The sequence below is a fragment of the Octodon degus genome, unplaced genomic scaffold, assembly GCF_000260255.1.
Source record: "Octodon degus isolate 3935 unplaced genomic scaffold, OctDeg1.0 scaffold00315, whole genome shotgun sequence".
NCBI classification, from domain to species: domain Eukaryota; kingdom Metazoa; phylum Chordata; class Mammalia; order Rodentia; family Octodontidae; genus Octodon; species Octodon degus.
Genome location: NW_004524891.1, coordinates 1,078,940 through 1,094,661, shown reverse-complemented (window position 1 = coordinate 1,094,661; position 15,722 = coordinate 1,078,940). Strand labels below are relative to the sequence as shown.

General features: G+C 47.8%; 1 protein-coding gene across 2 annotated transcripts in view; it reads right to left on the bottom strand.

Moving 5' to 3' along the window:
- The window catches only part of Ipo13 (importin 13), a 22,752-nt gene extending 8,434 nt beyond the window's left edge, over window positions 1-14,318 (bottom strand). Inside the window, exons 1-11 of one of the 2 annotated variants that reach the window (XM_004647623.3) lie at window positions 13,451-14,318; window positions 10,971-11,707; window positions 3,564-3,704; window positions 3,311-3,452; window positions 3,041-3,207; window positions 2,720-2,840; window positions 2,489-2,636; window positions 1,887-2,068; window positions 1,779-1,805; window positions 1,452-1,586; window positions 1,142-1,285 (exon numbers count right to left, since the gene is read on the bottom strand). In XM_004647623.3, the coding sequence (XP_004647680.1) occupies window positions 1,142-1,285; window positions 1,452-1,586; window positions 1,779-1,805; window positions 1,887-2,068; window positions 2,489-2,636; window positions 2,720-2,840; window positions 3,041-3,207; window positions 3,311-3,452; window positions 3,564-3,704; window positions 10,971-11,707; window positions 13,451-13,534 (2,028 nt within the window). In that variant the 5' untranslated portion in view covers window positions 13,535-14,318. The remainder of the gene's footprint in view (window positions 1-1,141; window positions 1,286-1,451; window positions 1,587-1,778; window positions 1,806-1,886; window positions 2,069-2,488; window positions 2,637-2,719; window positions 2,841-3,040; window positions 3,208-3,310; window positions 3,453-3,563; window positions 3,705-10,970; window positions 11,708-13,450) is intronic. The other variant, XM_023707873.1, reaches the window with a different exon arrangement.
- Window positions 14,319-15,722: the final 1,404 nt, after the last annotated feature.

Below are 15,722 nucleotides of genomic sequence, written 5' to 3'. Positions count from 1 at the left end.
ACTGGGGATTGAACTCAGGACCTTGCGCTTGCCAGGCAAGCGCTTCTTCTACTGAGCTATCTCCCAGTCCTGAGCTATCTCCCCAGCCCTAACAATTTTTTAAAAAGTAAAGAAAACAAGAAATATCACTCCCTATTCACTTTTGTTCAGTGAAACCCAAGTAATGGGGTACCCTCCTGCAGAGGTAGTGATTTATATCTCACCCAAACAGGGGTAAGGGAACCCCAAAAGATATGCAGGTGCAGACAATTTATGAGGGAGCAGAGATCAGACTGAGGGCCTATGAGGTGAGAGACAGCAGGAGAATGTCCACCATAGAAGCAAGGTCACTGGACTTTGGCCCAGATTTGGTGAAGCCAACACTGGACCAGGGAAACTAAAACTGGGGCAGGGAGTTGAATAGGATGCTCATAGCTGCCTTGTCTCCAGGGGAATTCCTGGACAAGGTTCTGCAACCAATGACCAAAGCAATCCCTCATGTTTGTACATTCTACAGTATGCAAGCTAGTCTTACTCAGGACCATATCTGCTATCCAACACAGTCCTACCAGATGAATAAGCCAGTTCCAAGGTTCATAGTTTGAATGGGAAGCTGAGGTTTACCCCCGATCAAACAGCTTGTAAGGAATTACTCCAAACTCCTGTGCTCAAGCTTATCACAGAACTTATTAAAGTGCTTTGCAAAAAATTGTTTATATGTATTTCTTCTAGACTTGGGGCAACTAACTCCAAGGCAAGAATCATTATGCATGGCGTGTGAGCATCCTCAGTGTTTGCAGGGCACAGTGAATGCTAAAGACAAGGCCCCCACACAGTTGGAGGCTGAACAAAGATCTATAATAACAGCTCTTGAAGATTGAAAGATAAAATGTCACTGTCCCTCAGGGGCAAACAAACATTATGACATTACCCTAGTTGGGCTGGGGACAAGAAAAGTATCATTCAGAGGGTTGAATGAAACATGATATGGCTACATACTGTGTGGGGGGCAGTAAATGATAAGGTCATTCCTGGGGTCAGAGGACCAAATGCATCATCCCTGTGGGACCAGGGGAGCAGTGAGCACATTACCCACAGAGCTGGGGAGTAAAAATGACATTCTCATGCAGGAACTGACAATGACAAAGACAACGTCACCCACAGGGTTGGGTCCCTGTGGCACTGGCAGCTTCCGGAGCTCAGGGCCTTCATGATCATCCTCATGATGACTGACGTCCAATGTGGTAAAGAGGTTGGAAAGGAGCCCCAAGATGTGGACAATGGCCAGCTTGTTGGAGGGATTGGGCTATGGAGAGAGCAAAACACGCTCAGATCTTCTAGTTCCTGGCTGGTCCCCAGATCACTCAGCCTCAGTCCTAAAGGCCAATTCCTATCCCACCCCTTGGCAGCCACAGCTCATGCAAGGAGAAGTCCAAGTCCCAGCGCTGCTCCTGGCCCCAGAGCTCACTCACTATCTCCTCTGCCAGCTTCTCCAGCTGCTGGATATAGGGTGAGATGAGTGAGTGCAGGTTCTTAAGGATCTCCTCCACCTGCAGGGCTGACAGCAGGAAACCCAGTGCCTGCATCAGCCACATGCACTGGCTTGTCTGTGGAACAGAAAACATAGATGGTCCATCATGACCACAGCTGGTTGTGGAGGAAGGAGAATAAGCCTCTTGGGGGAAAGCACCAAGAAGAGACAATAAGAGATAAGGGGTAGAAGACAGAATACAAGACTTGGGGCATAATGTATTCCTGTAAGACCCTGGAGAAGACCCCTAGAAACTTTTGAGCCATACCTTGTGGATCTGTTTCATTAGCACATCCTGAGAATAAAAAAGAATGAACATGAAATTAGGACAGTGCAGGATAGCCTGAGGCCCATCACCACTGAGGATGTCCCCTACCTGGGAGACAGCTACGATGTTGGCAGCATAGGGCGGCAAATCATACTTGCACTCTCGGCAGATCTTCTTGAGGGTGGACACAGAAGAGACAGATAGCTCAGGATTGCCTAGGGCGTGCAGCACAAGGGGCAGAACGCTGTTAATCATGACAGGGTGGTCAGCCAGCCATTCAGACAGAGCTCCTGGAGAAAAGAGAAAGGGAAGCATCTTTGAGGCAGGCCAGGCTGGCTGTGTACCACATGCCTGAGGCAGGCAGAGCTCCTGACAGGGCCCAGCTGCAGCTTCATTGCAGAGGAGTGCTCATTCAGAGGACGAAGTGGACAAATACGCCTGGCATGCACAAACATGAACCTCACAACCGAGGAAGAGGAAGGAGTCACTTAGCAGATGTCCAGAACTGCTGTTTCATTGACAGTGAACTAGCCTCACTGAAATGCATTCAATACACAGTAGGAAGGACTCCAAGACTTGCCAGAACAGTCAGCTGGCTGCAACACTGATTGTGTGTGGGGGTGTATGTCTCTCTTCTTGGACAAGCCCCATAGCTAGGGATGAATGCTGCAGATCTAGGAATGTGGTCACAGGTGTACACCCAGCCTCACCAATGGTGAACATGACAGTGTCTGCCAGCTGCACGTTGCTGATACTGATCCGTGGGATGAGACCAATGAGCCCAGGCACCACATCAGAATAGTTGACATCGATGGTCTCTGCGATGGATTGGAAGCCATAGAGCAGGGCCTCTGTATGCTGGGAAAAGAGGATACCACTGGCTTGGCTGATGAGGGTATGACAGGTCAAGGAGGGCTGAAGGAATCAGGCTTGGGTGGTACCTGCCAGGAGTAAGGCTCCTCTGAGCTGGTGAGCACACGGCCCAGCTTGTCATAGAGATTGCTGAGCAGCTCAGCCCCCAACATCTCATAGACATACATGAGCGTGTCTGAGATATCCACCCTGAGGAGAAGATAAAGGCCTTCTTACTGCCAGGATCCTGACCTCAAGCCCAAGAGCCCACCCCAAACTGTCACAACCCTGAAAAGATCCCTAAAGACCAGAGTAAGAAGCCACAAAATTTACAAAGTCTGGCTTTGGCCCCTTCCCTTATTGTTTCATTATTTCAGGACTCCCTTCATAGTGTTGGCTGATACTATCACCTGTAAATTCGGAACTGTTCCTTCTCATCTGAGGACCAGAATCCATATTCCTCATCAGAAGGGAACTGGGCCTTGTGCAAAAGCACATCCACCAGCTGGAAGTAGACAGGGCGATACACCTGCTGGTATACAGCCTGCTTCTCTGCCTCAAAGGACAGAATGTCATCCTGAGAGAGCCAAGGAAGAGAGTTAACCACCATACCACAGCCATGGAGGCCCACAAGCCACCCTCTCACATGGCCCAGTCCTACTACAGTCTCCCAGACACACCTGCAGTGTGTACCAGAAGGTAAGAGTTAGGGAGCTAGTGGTCTCATTGACAGGATAATGGCCAGGGATGCCGGTGCAGAACATGATCATGTTGACAAGTGCCAGGAAACTCTGCCAGTGCTCTACTTGGTCCAGTAAGGCCCTAGGGAGAAAGAGACATAATGATGTCATTCTACCACCTGAAGGTAGGGGGTCTCATATCCCCACCTCTTAGAGGGCTTTGCTATCCCACCATCAGCTGCCCCACTCCTACCGGGAATGGTTTTCACCCAGGGCCACAGCGATGCGGCAGATGCCATGGGAGGTCTCCATGTCCCCATTCTGCACTGCCTGTCGCAGTTGTTCCTGTAGTCCCAGAACCAGCGGGATGAGTTTCAGAAGTGTGTTCACGTACCTAGGGCATGAGGTAAGGAGATCCATCACAGCTGTCTGTCCAGTTCCTACTGATTTGAGAGAAAAGCACAAACTCCCTATATTTCATCAAAGTCCCCTTCTATCAAACTCTAAGTAAAAAAAAGAGGTTAAACATTTCATAGTAGCTTTGATGTTGTTCATGCTGGGATGAACATTAGGTTACAGACATCCAGGAAAATTTGGGGAAGGAAATATGAAAAGATTAATATTATAGGTTGAATTATGTCCTCCAATTAGACTGAAAGTTAATGCCAGAATGAGTTATGATTTTCAAGGAGGTTAGGATGAAATGAATGGGAGTGGCAGCTATTTTGGAGAGGAGTAACAGGGAAAACTTCACTGTAGCTTGTAGTGTGTGGTCCTCAAAAGCATATGCTGTTAGGTGTGGCGGCGTATGCTGTAATCCTAGAATTTGAGAGGCTGAGGCAGAGGGACTGCCATGAATTCAAGGCCAGCCATAAATTAGCATGTTTAAGTCCAGCCTGAGCTACACTGTGACCCTGCCTCAAATCACCCCCTGAACCCCACTGAAGTTCTAATCTCTAGTACCTGTAAACTGATTTGGAGAAAAGTTCATTGCAGATGAGTTCATACTGGAGTAAAGTAGCTTCTAATCCAATATGATTGTGTTCTTATAAGACAATCATGTGAAGACAGAAACATGCATGGAGAATGTCAAGTGAGGACAAAGGTAGAGATTGCAGTTATGCAACTGCAATCCAAGGAATGCCAAGGATTGCCAGCAAACCTCTAGAAGCCAAGAAAGGAGTGTCCCATAGGTTTCAGCTCTGCTGACACCTTGATTTTAGACTTCTAGCCTCTATAATTGTGAGACAATCAATTTGTTGTTTACCACTACCTAGCTTGTTTACTCTGTAGTGGCAGTCCTAGGAAACGAATACAGTGAGTATTAGGGGAGGTCAAACAAGGGTGGGAACATTAGGAGCCCTATTAAATAAACAAGATAGCAGGATGTGGTAGTGCACACCTGTAATCTCATCTGTAATCTCAGCACTCAGGAGGCCGAGACAGGAGAAATGCTGTGAATTCAAGGCCAGCCTGGGCTACACAGCTGAGTTCAAGATCAGGCTGAACTACACAGCAAGACCCTGTCTCAAAAATAAGTAAATAGGGGCCGGGGAGATGGATTAGAATAAGAGTTTGCTTGGCAAGTGCAAGGGCCTGAGTTCAATCTCCAGTTACAAAAAAAAAAAAAAAAAAAAAAAAAAAAGGAAATAAATAAATAAAACATCATTGTTCCTTACCCTCTACCATCAAATCCCACCTCCTGTGCATAGTCAGGTGGCAGTAGAGAGAGAGAAAAGTAGATGATGAACTCAGAGAGAGTTGAGAGGCAAAATGGACAACACTTGATGACTGACTAAACACAAAGATAGGGAAGAGCCAAGGAGAACCCTCCAACTAAGTAGAGGGTGAAATTACTTACTGAAACCTGGAGGGAGAGCAGAAGGCAACAGTAATACCTTTATTTATTTTTTTTTTTAATTTATTTGTGTGTGTGTGTGTGGCCAGCTCAGCCCACCAGGGGGCGGGGCTGGCTGGCATGTGGTGCTGGAGGATTGAACCGTGGTCCCTGTGCTTTGCTAAGCTTGTTCTAAGTAGGTGCTTTAGACCACTGAGCCATCTCACCAGCCCCAACAGTAATACCTTTAATGTGAGATGTTAAGGTGATAGGTGTTAAGTTCAGTATTACTCATGATATGCAGGTAGTAGTGTTTAAAAAGATATGATATAAAATCCTGAAGTCCAGTGGAGAGGTTAGAGCAAGAGATATAGATTCTGGGACTGCAGTGTGGCTCAGTGGTAGAGCACTTGCTTAGCACGCACAAGAACCTGAGCTCTATTCCCATTATATATGAATGAGGGGGGAAGAGGAGGAGGAGGAAGAGAAGGAGGAGGAGGAGAAGAAGGCAGGAGTGGCAATATACATGAGAGTCATCAGCTAATACCTGGTAATTGAAGCTACAGGTGGAAGTAGATAAGAATTGCCCAGGGAAAGAGTGTTGAGAAGAAGAAAAGAAAACAGTCCAGGTCAGAGCCCTAAAGCACAAGGATGCCTACGGAGGAGCAAAAGAATCAGTAAAAAATACAAGGGAGACAGAGAAGACTAACTCCATTCCATTCCATCCTGTGCAGACAGACTAAGCAGAGGATGCTACACACTCTGAGTTAATTAGATGCTTAAGACCCCCCTGCTGTCAATCATAGTATCACCATAGCAATCTATGGAGGAGAAGGAGACTAATGCATCCAGAAAGAATTCTATCTGGACTTGCTCCAAGCAGGGATCTAGATAGTAGCCTCATAACCCTAAGTGGGAAGATGAAACAATCAAGAGGTAACCACTCAGGGATGCTGGTGTCTCTCTCCCATTCTGGTAGGAAAATCTATCCATACTAGGACGATCTCAGTTTAGAGACAGCTCCAGAGGGTGTTGCCTGGAGACAGCTGGGATGGCTTCACTCTCATGACCCTGACACGGGCAGCACCACCAGACAATGGACACCTTCAGGCCAGACTCTGGCACAAAGAGCAGTGGCAGGGTCAAGGCTATGCCCCACAAGCTCCCCAGTAGCTGTGTTGGAGTCAGAAGGAAGTTCCCTATCCCCACAGCATCCCCACTGTATTCCAAGACTCCCTCCACCTGCAAAAGCTCTTGCAGACAGCAGATACTCAGTCAAGGATACTAAGCCTTACAATAGGATAAATTAAGGACAACACAGTCCAGAAGAACTCAATAGTATCACTCAAGGTCAAATAACAACTTAGAGAGAGAGTCTAGGTTGGCACAACACCTTAAACTGCTACATGTCTATTTCCCTTTTAGGGTCCCAAAAGGAATTTCCCCAAAGAATTTATGCAGATCTCATTCTATATGTCCAACCCTAAGTAGGAGCCTTTAAGAGCTTGTCTAATATTCCTTTTCTCCCCTCAGAAGAGCTGATCAAGGGTTAAAAAATACTTTAGGGAAAAAACATACATTTCAAAGGAGAGAGGTAGGAAGCAATATTAACTGTGGAGGAGTGAAGAAGGTTGATGGGAGCACAAACTCAACCAGAAGAAGGCTGAGGTTGGTTACCTAGGGAAGGCAGAGCCCAGATAGCCAGGAATGAAAGAAAGACACAGGAAACCAAACTGGATAGAAGAAAGCCTAAATTTTGACTCTAGAATAGCCCATTTATGGGAAAAATTCCTCAGAGATTTCCTACCACCTACACACTCATACCTGAGAACTGTGAGTGGACAGAGCAGCAAGCCCAGGGCCCCAGAGGTTTCTAGGTTTGGTGGAAGAAGACTGGGAAGATGTCTTTGAGACCATCGCTAAGGCTGGGTTCAGAAGGCTTGGCTCCAGTTGGTCAGCTTGAGTAGCCAGGGCAGGGCTTCTGGAGGTTCCTTGGCTGCTACCCACACTGAGCTCAGCCCAGACATGCAATTAGAGCTCTGGGAGCTGAGCTGAGAAAATAGGAAGAGTTGCTAAGCAACCAAGGGGCTGCAGCCAATGGGCACCCAGGAGACTGTGGGTTCCCTCACTAGCTTCCAGATCTCTCATTCGTTCAGAAGAGAAGGCGCATCAATTACCTGCCAAAGCCCTTGAGATGGGGTTGAGTGGGTAAACTTGGGTGTAACTAAGGACACCTGTCACCCAGGTATATGCTCTGATTAGTTCCTCTTAGCCATCAATTGTCTGAGCCCACCCAGCACCTAAGCTTCAGGCTGGCAAGAGAGGCCTTGACCTAGAACTTTGAAAATCTGGGAAGCAAGTGTATTAACTGCCAACGTAATCATTATATGAAATATTAGCAATAGAGCTTTTGGAGTACACAGGCACCATGCTGAACACTTCACATGCATTCTTTTCTTTCTTTCTTTCTTTTTTTTTTTTTTTTTGCAGAACCAGGGATTGAACTCAGGCCTCTGCCCTTGCCAGGCAAGTGCTTATCCCACTGAGCCATCTCCCCAGCCCTATTCTTTTATTTCTTGTATCAAAATATTCTTTTTTTTTTTAAAGCAACTCTGATGTTTTGTTTAATTTAAATTTTTAAAGGGCAATAGCGGGGCTGGAGAGATGGCTCAGTGGTCTAAAGCACCTACTTGAAACAAGCTTGGCAAAGCACAGGGACCGCGGTTCGATCCCCAGCACCACATGCCAGCCAGACCCGCCCCCTGGTGGGCTGAGCTGGCCATACACACACACAATAAATAAATGTAATAAATAAAAATAAATAAATATAAAAAAAGACCTTTAAAAAAAATAATAAAGGGCAATAGCTAAAGCACATTATCTATATATATGGGTGGGTGTGCTTTAGCCACTGATTAACTAGACCCTATTGTCTACTGCATGATTCAAATTCTACTTTGTATGATCAAGTCTAAAAGAAAACACCTAAAAAAACCCCACCTCCTTCTCCTCCTCCTCCTTCTCCTCCTTTTTCTTCATAAAGTTACCATTAAACTGAACAAATTGACTAGGGTGTAGCTCAGTGGTAGAGCACTTGCCCAGCACACATGATAACCTGGGTTCAATCCCTAGTACCACACACACACACACACACACGCACAGACAGAATAAAAACTTATCACATATGGTAGAAAGAACATAAGCACACAACCACACAAATAAAACATGTAATATATGAATGGCCTATATGTATAAATAAGTGCTGCTGACTCCTCCAGCCTTGGCAGAAGCCATAAAAGAACTCCTATTATTCAAGCAGTCAATATATTCTTTACTGAATACCAGTGGATGATGGCATTGTACACATTAGCTCCCCCTATTTAAATGTTTACAACAACACTGTGCATTTGATATGTTCATTTCCATTTTACTGATGAGGACACTGGAGCTGGTAAGTGGCTTATCTAAGGTCTTGGATTTAGTAAGTGGACCACCTGGGATTCAAACTCAGACACAACTAATGCCAAGGCTTAAGCCATTAGCCGCTCCTCCACACAGCCTCATTTAGTGATTTTATCCTTCACCTCTGCCAAGCATTCCCCACGTCTGGAATGTCAGTGTCAGATCTCTAGTTTTGCCCTGTCCAGGGCAATTTACACCAAACACCGAGCAGACTATTTTATCTGCTTAAAATCCCGTGACAGCTTCATATCTTCCTCAGGATGAAGATCACAAACAAGTCTGGCCCACAAGGACTACATGATTTAGGCCTGGATCTCCTACAAATATGGTCCTTATATACTGCTGTCTAATCATACCCGGTCATTCTTCCATCTACATGGAGCATCCTCTCCATGTCCATCACTTCCACCTGACTCCTATACAGCCTTTCAAGCACTGCTTGGTGTCACTCCCTCAGGGAAGCTTCCATAACTCTCAAATAAAGTTAAGTGCCTCCTCGAGGCTCTCACAGCCCCTACTTTCTCCACCAGTTTTCATCATTAGTAAGATTTTACACACCCTGGGGGCTCGGGAGATGGCTCAGTGGAATAAGTGGAATAAGTGCTTCCCTGGCAAGCGCAAGGATCTGAGTTCAATCCCTGGTTCCACCAAAAAAAAAAAAAAAAAAAAAAAAAAAAATTTACCCACCCTGGAGCCCACTGGATTGTAAGCTCTTGACACACAGAAATTAAAGCACTCAGTTATGTCTTCCCAGTGCTCAGCTCAGGGCCTAATACACCAGATCCTCCACAAAAATTTGCCAAACATTTCACTGCACTGATCATCTTTGGGTCCTTGAATATATATACTATGGTGTTGGTCACCTCAGGTTTGCACTGCTATGGTTCCAAAAGCTGGAAACATTCCCTATCTTCTCCCTATCTCCCTCATCTCATTCCCTCTCAACCAGGCAGCTATTTTCATCCTTTAAAAAACTGCTAATTGTCACCATGTGCCAGGTACGAGTGACACAAAGTAAAATTACAAAGTGTCCCTGTCTTCACAGAGTTAAATGACTAAATGGGAGATACATACTGATTTATAATGAGACAATGTTATGGACTAAGAAGGAAAAAAAAAAATGGGCTGGGGAGAGAGTTTAGCAGTCTAAGCACCTGCCTGGCAAGCGCAAGGACCGAGGTTTGATCCCCAGTACTACATGCCATGTTGGCCCCAGAACACGGGGCATGGTAGTGCACGCCTGTAATTCTAGTGCTGGGCAGGCTGAGACAGGAGGATCACTACAAGTCTGAGCTACATAGTGAGACCCTGTACCAAATAAATAAACCAAAAGATTTAAAAAAAAAAAAATAGGAAGGAAAAAAAACAGCAAAAGGACTGGGGAGATAGCTCAGTAGAATACGTGCTTGCCTGGCAAGTACAAGTGCCTGAGTTCAATCTCCGGTTCCGCCAAAAAAAAAAAAAAAAAAAAAAAAAAAGAAAAAAGAAAAGAAAAACAGCAAAAATACTAATAGCTCTAAGATAATATAACAGAGAAAACCAAACTTAGTCTTAAAAATCACAAGGACTTTGCTATGGAAGTGAAATTTATACTGAAGCAGAGGTTCAGAGGTTAGGAGTACAGAATATGTAGAAAACACAGTGAAAAGACCTGACAGAAGGTAGAAACCAAGAAGAATGGCATGAGATGAGGCCAGCACTGCCACATTGTGTGGCATCTTTTTTTTTTTTTTTTTTAGAACCGAGGATTGAACTCAGGCCCTTGCGCTTGCCAGGAAAGCGTTTATTCCACTGAGCCATCTCCCTGGCCCCTGTGTGGCATCTTTTGAGTCACATTAAAAATTCTAAACTTTGCCCTCAAGGCAGGGAGGATTCTTTAGTGCCCTCAAGGCACTAAAGGATTTAGATTAGAAAGAAAAATAATTAGCTCCTCATTTTCAAAAACATCACTCTAGCTACTGGGACAATAAAAGGTGCAAGAGTAAAACAGGAGACTGGGAGAAAGCTCTGTTGAAATGTGGAGAGAGAGATGACGGCTTGGAGAAGCGTGGTAGCAGTGGAAATTGAATAGATTTGCAATATGGTCAGGAGTAGAACAAGCTGGACTTGGTGATTGGATGAGAGAAAAAGAAGAGTAAAATATTTCAGTTGAACAATTTGGTAGATGACTAGTTGTTTAATGTCTGCCTCATTCTCTTAACCATGAGTACAGGGCCCATATCTTATTTGATTCTTTGCTGGATTTCTAGCATTTGACCAAGTACGCAGTAGGCAATTCATTAATGTTTACTGAACAGATGGATGGGTAGATGTGTGGCTGGACAAGCAGGATGCCCCATTCTGGGTGGGTAGGTAGCTCACCTCTGGGCATCAGGCTGTGAGATGGCATTGACAATGGCCTCCACACTGCTGTCAAAGAGCTCCGAGTCCTGCAGAGCAGTGAAGGCAGCATGAATGAGTGCCTCACAGTCCTGCAGTGGAACCTCCAGCTGCACCCAGCTGGAGAAGCACTTGAGCACCTTCTGACGCACACAGCTGGGTGAGCTGGGCTGCTGCAGCAGCTGTTCCAGCAATGGGAAGACAGCCCCACACTCTACCGCCAGGCTGGCCCGCACCAGGCCTTTGCGGTACTGGGGTAAGCGGCTGGTCTGGAACTCCTCAGGCAACACTGTCAGCAGCTCTAGAAGGGCCAGGCAGCGGCCCTGGCCATCCACCGGTGAGTCCTCAGCCTGAAAGAGTCGCACCATATCTGCCACAGCACACGGCCAAGCATCAGGCATCATGCTGAGGGCCAGTGAGGCCAGTGCCACGCACAGCCGAGTCAGCACAATCTTGGAGCCACTGGCAAAGCGCGTGATCTGGGTGAAAAGCTGTGCCTTGAGGCTTTCATACTGGTCAGTGGGGATGTCACTCCAATAGCGAGAAATCTTGATGTGCAGGGCACTGGCCCCAAAGTACTGGATCTCAGGCACCTTGTCAGGTTGTAGCAACTGCCAGCTGAAGTGCCAGGCCTGTGGGGAGACCTGGGCCTGCATCAGCCACTTCTGAGCCAGGTTCTTGTTCTCAATGCTGGGGTCGTAGTACAGCTGGTGAAGGGCCTGCAGAACAGCACAGGACTGAGCAGGTACAGGTTACTCTGGATCCTGCCAGGGCCCAGACAGAGAGGACCTTGGTCCTGCAGCACTATTCTTGCTCCCCAGTTATAAGACTACACACAAAGGGAGAACCCCGGTCCTGAATGTTTCCTAGGCCCAGAGTCCTGCAGATATCCTGAGAACTTGAAGCTTGCCTATGCTCTAACATATCCTCTTCTCCTTAGAACAAAACATTATGGGTTCAGAGGGAGGAATTTTTATGGGAAAGCAAAAAGAGAAAACTGAGTCCTCTAAGACAAGGCAGTTGAGGGTAAGGCTTAGGTAGAAGGAATGGCTCCATGGGAATGAAGCTCAGCTTGAAATGAACATAAAACACACTGAAGGGCCCTGCCCCCAAGTCCAGCTGTTCTCATCAACTACATTTGCTCCCCCAGGATCATCCTTGGGTCACTCCAGATACTAGCACTAAAGCCAGTGTGAAATCTGAGCAGGTCTAAGATTCACACTAGACAGCCCTGGGGCAGAGACAGACTGGAATGGAGGATGAGAACACCCACTCCTCAGAGAACACATGTGAAGGTTAAACTAGCTGATCCAGAGAGGCCTTCGCTATACTACAGCCTTGCCAAATGCCTAGCCTGGCTGACAGCTAGCAGTATTCCCAGGGACTCAAGTCTAATGGGACTTTACACAGTAAAAAAATAGTAGTTAATTTCCCTGGTAGCACATAGAACAGGATGCCACTATGCCAACACTGACCAACCCCAAGCGCTAAAAGTTAGGCCAGGAGCCTGACCCCTAAACAGACTCCATCTGAGTAGCCTTGGCCAAGTATGGCCATTGTCCCTTGTTTAGCCTCTCAGAGATGCTAAAGGAGAAAGAAAACAAGCAGAAAGGATTCATCCTCACTTCACTATGACAAAAAGGGTTCAAGGGCCAGGAGATGGCTTAGTAGGATAAGCGCTTGACTGGCCAACACAGGGCTCTGAGTTCAATCCCCGGTTCCGGGAAAAAAAAAAAAAAAGGGTTCAAGAATAAGTGAACATCTGCAACCATTCCTTGCTTCCCAGTGATGTAACCTCATCTTCCCAATCATCCCATGGGGCATGCATTCCTGTATTCCAGGCTGTTGGGAGCTGAATTCAGAATAGAATCATAGAAGTAGTTCTGCTAGAAGGACCCTTGGGCCCAGCACTAAACAAAGGGAGCCAGCCCTATTCTTCCTGCCTTGGACAGTTTTGGTTTCCAGCCAGTAAGGGAAAGACCTTTCTCCAAAGAAGAGGGAAAACGTAACACAGATTGTTTTAGTTCCAATATCTTCTGAGCCCTTGACTGCACACTGTCAGATCCAGGGTGGTTCAGCCTCACTATGACTGAGGGTACAGATGAGGGCTGAGTGCCTAGCAGGTCTCCTGGATGCCTAGTTTCCTCTGGTACAGCTCATGCATTTCCCATGGAGCTGGACAACAGCTAGACTAGCTAGAAGTCTAAGACATCAGCACCCTGAAGGGAACAGCCCAAGACTCTAAAGTATCTGTCCACACGGGTCCTGTGTTGAAAGGAAAGCCAAAAATAGCTCATTTGACACTGCAACACTGCTGTCCTGCCTGCCCAGAGACAGCAAATGCCAGGTGCTCCGCAGGCACCATCCCAATGGGCACCTAGCCCAAGCCTGAGCTCTAGCAGTAATGTCAGTCCCCAGAACTTTTGCTCTGTCACTGAAGTGCCCACCCAGAACCCTCATACCTTCTCCACGTTCTCCACAGTGAAGTCCAAGGCTGGTGCTGCTCCAGCCCCTGCAGCCCCCGGCTGCTCCTCCCGCCGCTCCATCTCTGCTCCCCTCCTCGCAGGGAGGTGGGCCCCGATCTGACTCCTGCCCCAGCCCCTTGGCTGTTGGTCCCCTGCTAGACTCCGGCTTGGGTGCCCAAGGTGTGCTGGGGTGAGGGGGTGTCCAGCGCAGGCATGGCTGCCGAGGCCTCCCCACCTCGGTTGGGAATGGGGGACTTGCCAGAGACCAAAAAGAAGCTCTTAGGAGACCCACTCAGGGGGACTCCGAGGACTGGGGCGCCCGTGAGAACTCCGGCGCGGGTCTTAGTGATAGGTCACGGCTGTCTCCCTAGAATATGTGAGAAGGAAGTCATAGGAAAGGGAGGCCTACGGGGGAAGCCGAGCGCCTAGCCCGAGAGCGGTCTCAGGGTCGACGGCCAGTACCGACAACACCTTGGTCTGTGTGGGCTCTTGGGTGCTACGAGGAGGTCATGGGGCTCGGGGGTCGCGGGGGAGAGAGCTTTCGCGGGTTACGGAGTCATCCAAGGAAGCGCGGTACTGGAGCTTCGCGAGTCTGCGGCGAAGAGTCCGTGAGGATGAAGGGCTGTGGCAGATCCCCTCCGTTCGGCCTTGCCCGCGCGCTCTGCTCGCCGCCAGGTTCTGCCCGGCTAACGCCGTTGCCTCCACCCCAGTGACTGACAGACGAGCCGGCGCTGCCCGGACGGGGCGGGGACCTCAGTAAGGCGCGGGCTGACTCGAGCGCCTGTCCCCGCCTCTACGGACTCAGGTCCCCAACCCCGCTTGTCCAGGCTCGGGCTGGCCTGTTCCAGCCCAGTAAGGCCCAGTGGAACTACGTGAAAACTCATTCCGGTCCTTGACCCTGTCGTCGCACCAGTCTACGCGCCCCCGAACAGGCGGCGGAGCGGCTCGCTCCCCGAGGCCCTTACCAAGCCAAGGGCCCGTCGCTTTGCACCCTGGGAAATGTAGTCCTCTATGAGCTTAGCCGGAAGGTGGCTCGGGGGGGGGGGGGAACGGGAGCACGTGGGTTGAGGGTCTCTGGACCCCGGCCTGTCCCAGTCTTGTCACGGCCAACAAGCAGTCCCAGTAGTACCGGAGGGAGGCGCTGCGGCGCAACTCCCTGGGAGCATGTGATTGAAGGGGCTTGTGAATGAAGGTAGAAGCCGGGACTGGAAAATGAAGAGACAAGTCACTCTGACGCTCTGCTGCGGTTACACGATCCGGCCGGGGAAGGGACTGTTTGGAAAGAAACCCTCAGCACCACCCAGACAAGAGGAGACTGGGCTTTGCGAGCCTCAGGTTAAAATACCACTAGTAAGCAACCAGAAAACCACATACCATGGACAGTGCTCCGAGATTTCCATAAGCTTTTATGTATGAGAGTTCAGAGTAGATCATATCAGTGTTAGGGGCAGTATTTTATACACATTAGGTGCAGTTCTCTCAACAGCTGGGTATTTTTAATCATCATTTTCAAATGAGATAAGAAACTAGTGCTGGGGAAAGTTATTTATTTTGCCTCTGGTGACAGCTAGATGACAGGATCTAGCTATAGAACTGGTCTGCTGCAAGACCCAGAGGTCCCTGCCTCTTGGCTTTCCAATAGTTATTTGTATTAACTCCTGCTAGCGATTCCAGCATGGAAGGGGGAAAAATTAAAAATGAAAGAACCTCTATACTTGTGTTCAAATGGAGGAAGTAGCTGCCAAGCCCGGGGAAAGTCGATGATTGCTTCCCCAGAGGAGGAGAAACTTGATCTGAGCTTGAAAAATAGGGAGAGCCTGGGGAAGAGAGCGGCTCACTTAGCTGGTAAGCAAAGTCTAATGGGACTCTAGTCACCCAGCAAATCTCTATCAAGAAGGTGTTTGAAGAACACTAGTAATTTGTTAGTTTTAGGGGATGTATGTGGGGTGAGGAAGAGAGAGGTGATGAATAAATGAGGTGAAGTTGGAAAGACAAATTGAGAGCAATAGTTGGGAGTCTGAACAGTATCCAAAGTGCAGTGTGAAACAGTGATGGGTTTGCCTTTTAGAAAAATCTGTTTGCAGTATTGAGAATACTTTTCAGGAAGAAAGGATAGAGGCAAGAGAAGAAAGAAACAGGAAGCCAAAATAAAGAAACTGATTCCAGAGCTGTATGTAAGGTGTGAAATAGCCTGGACCTGGTGGTACCCCTTGGAGGCTTCTGTAGTTGGGGGTGAGGCATGTGCTAATAGCACAAATTCTTGACTTGG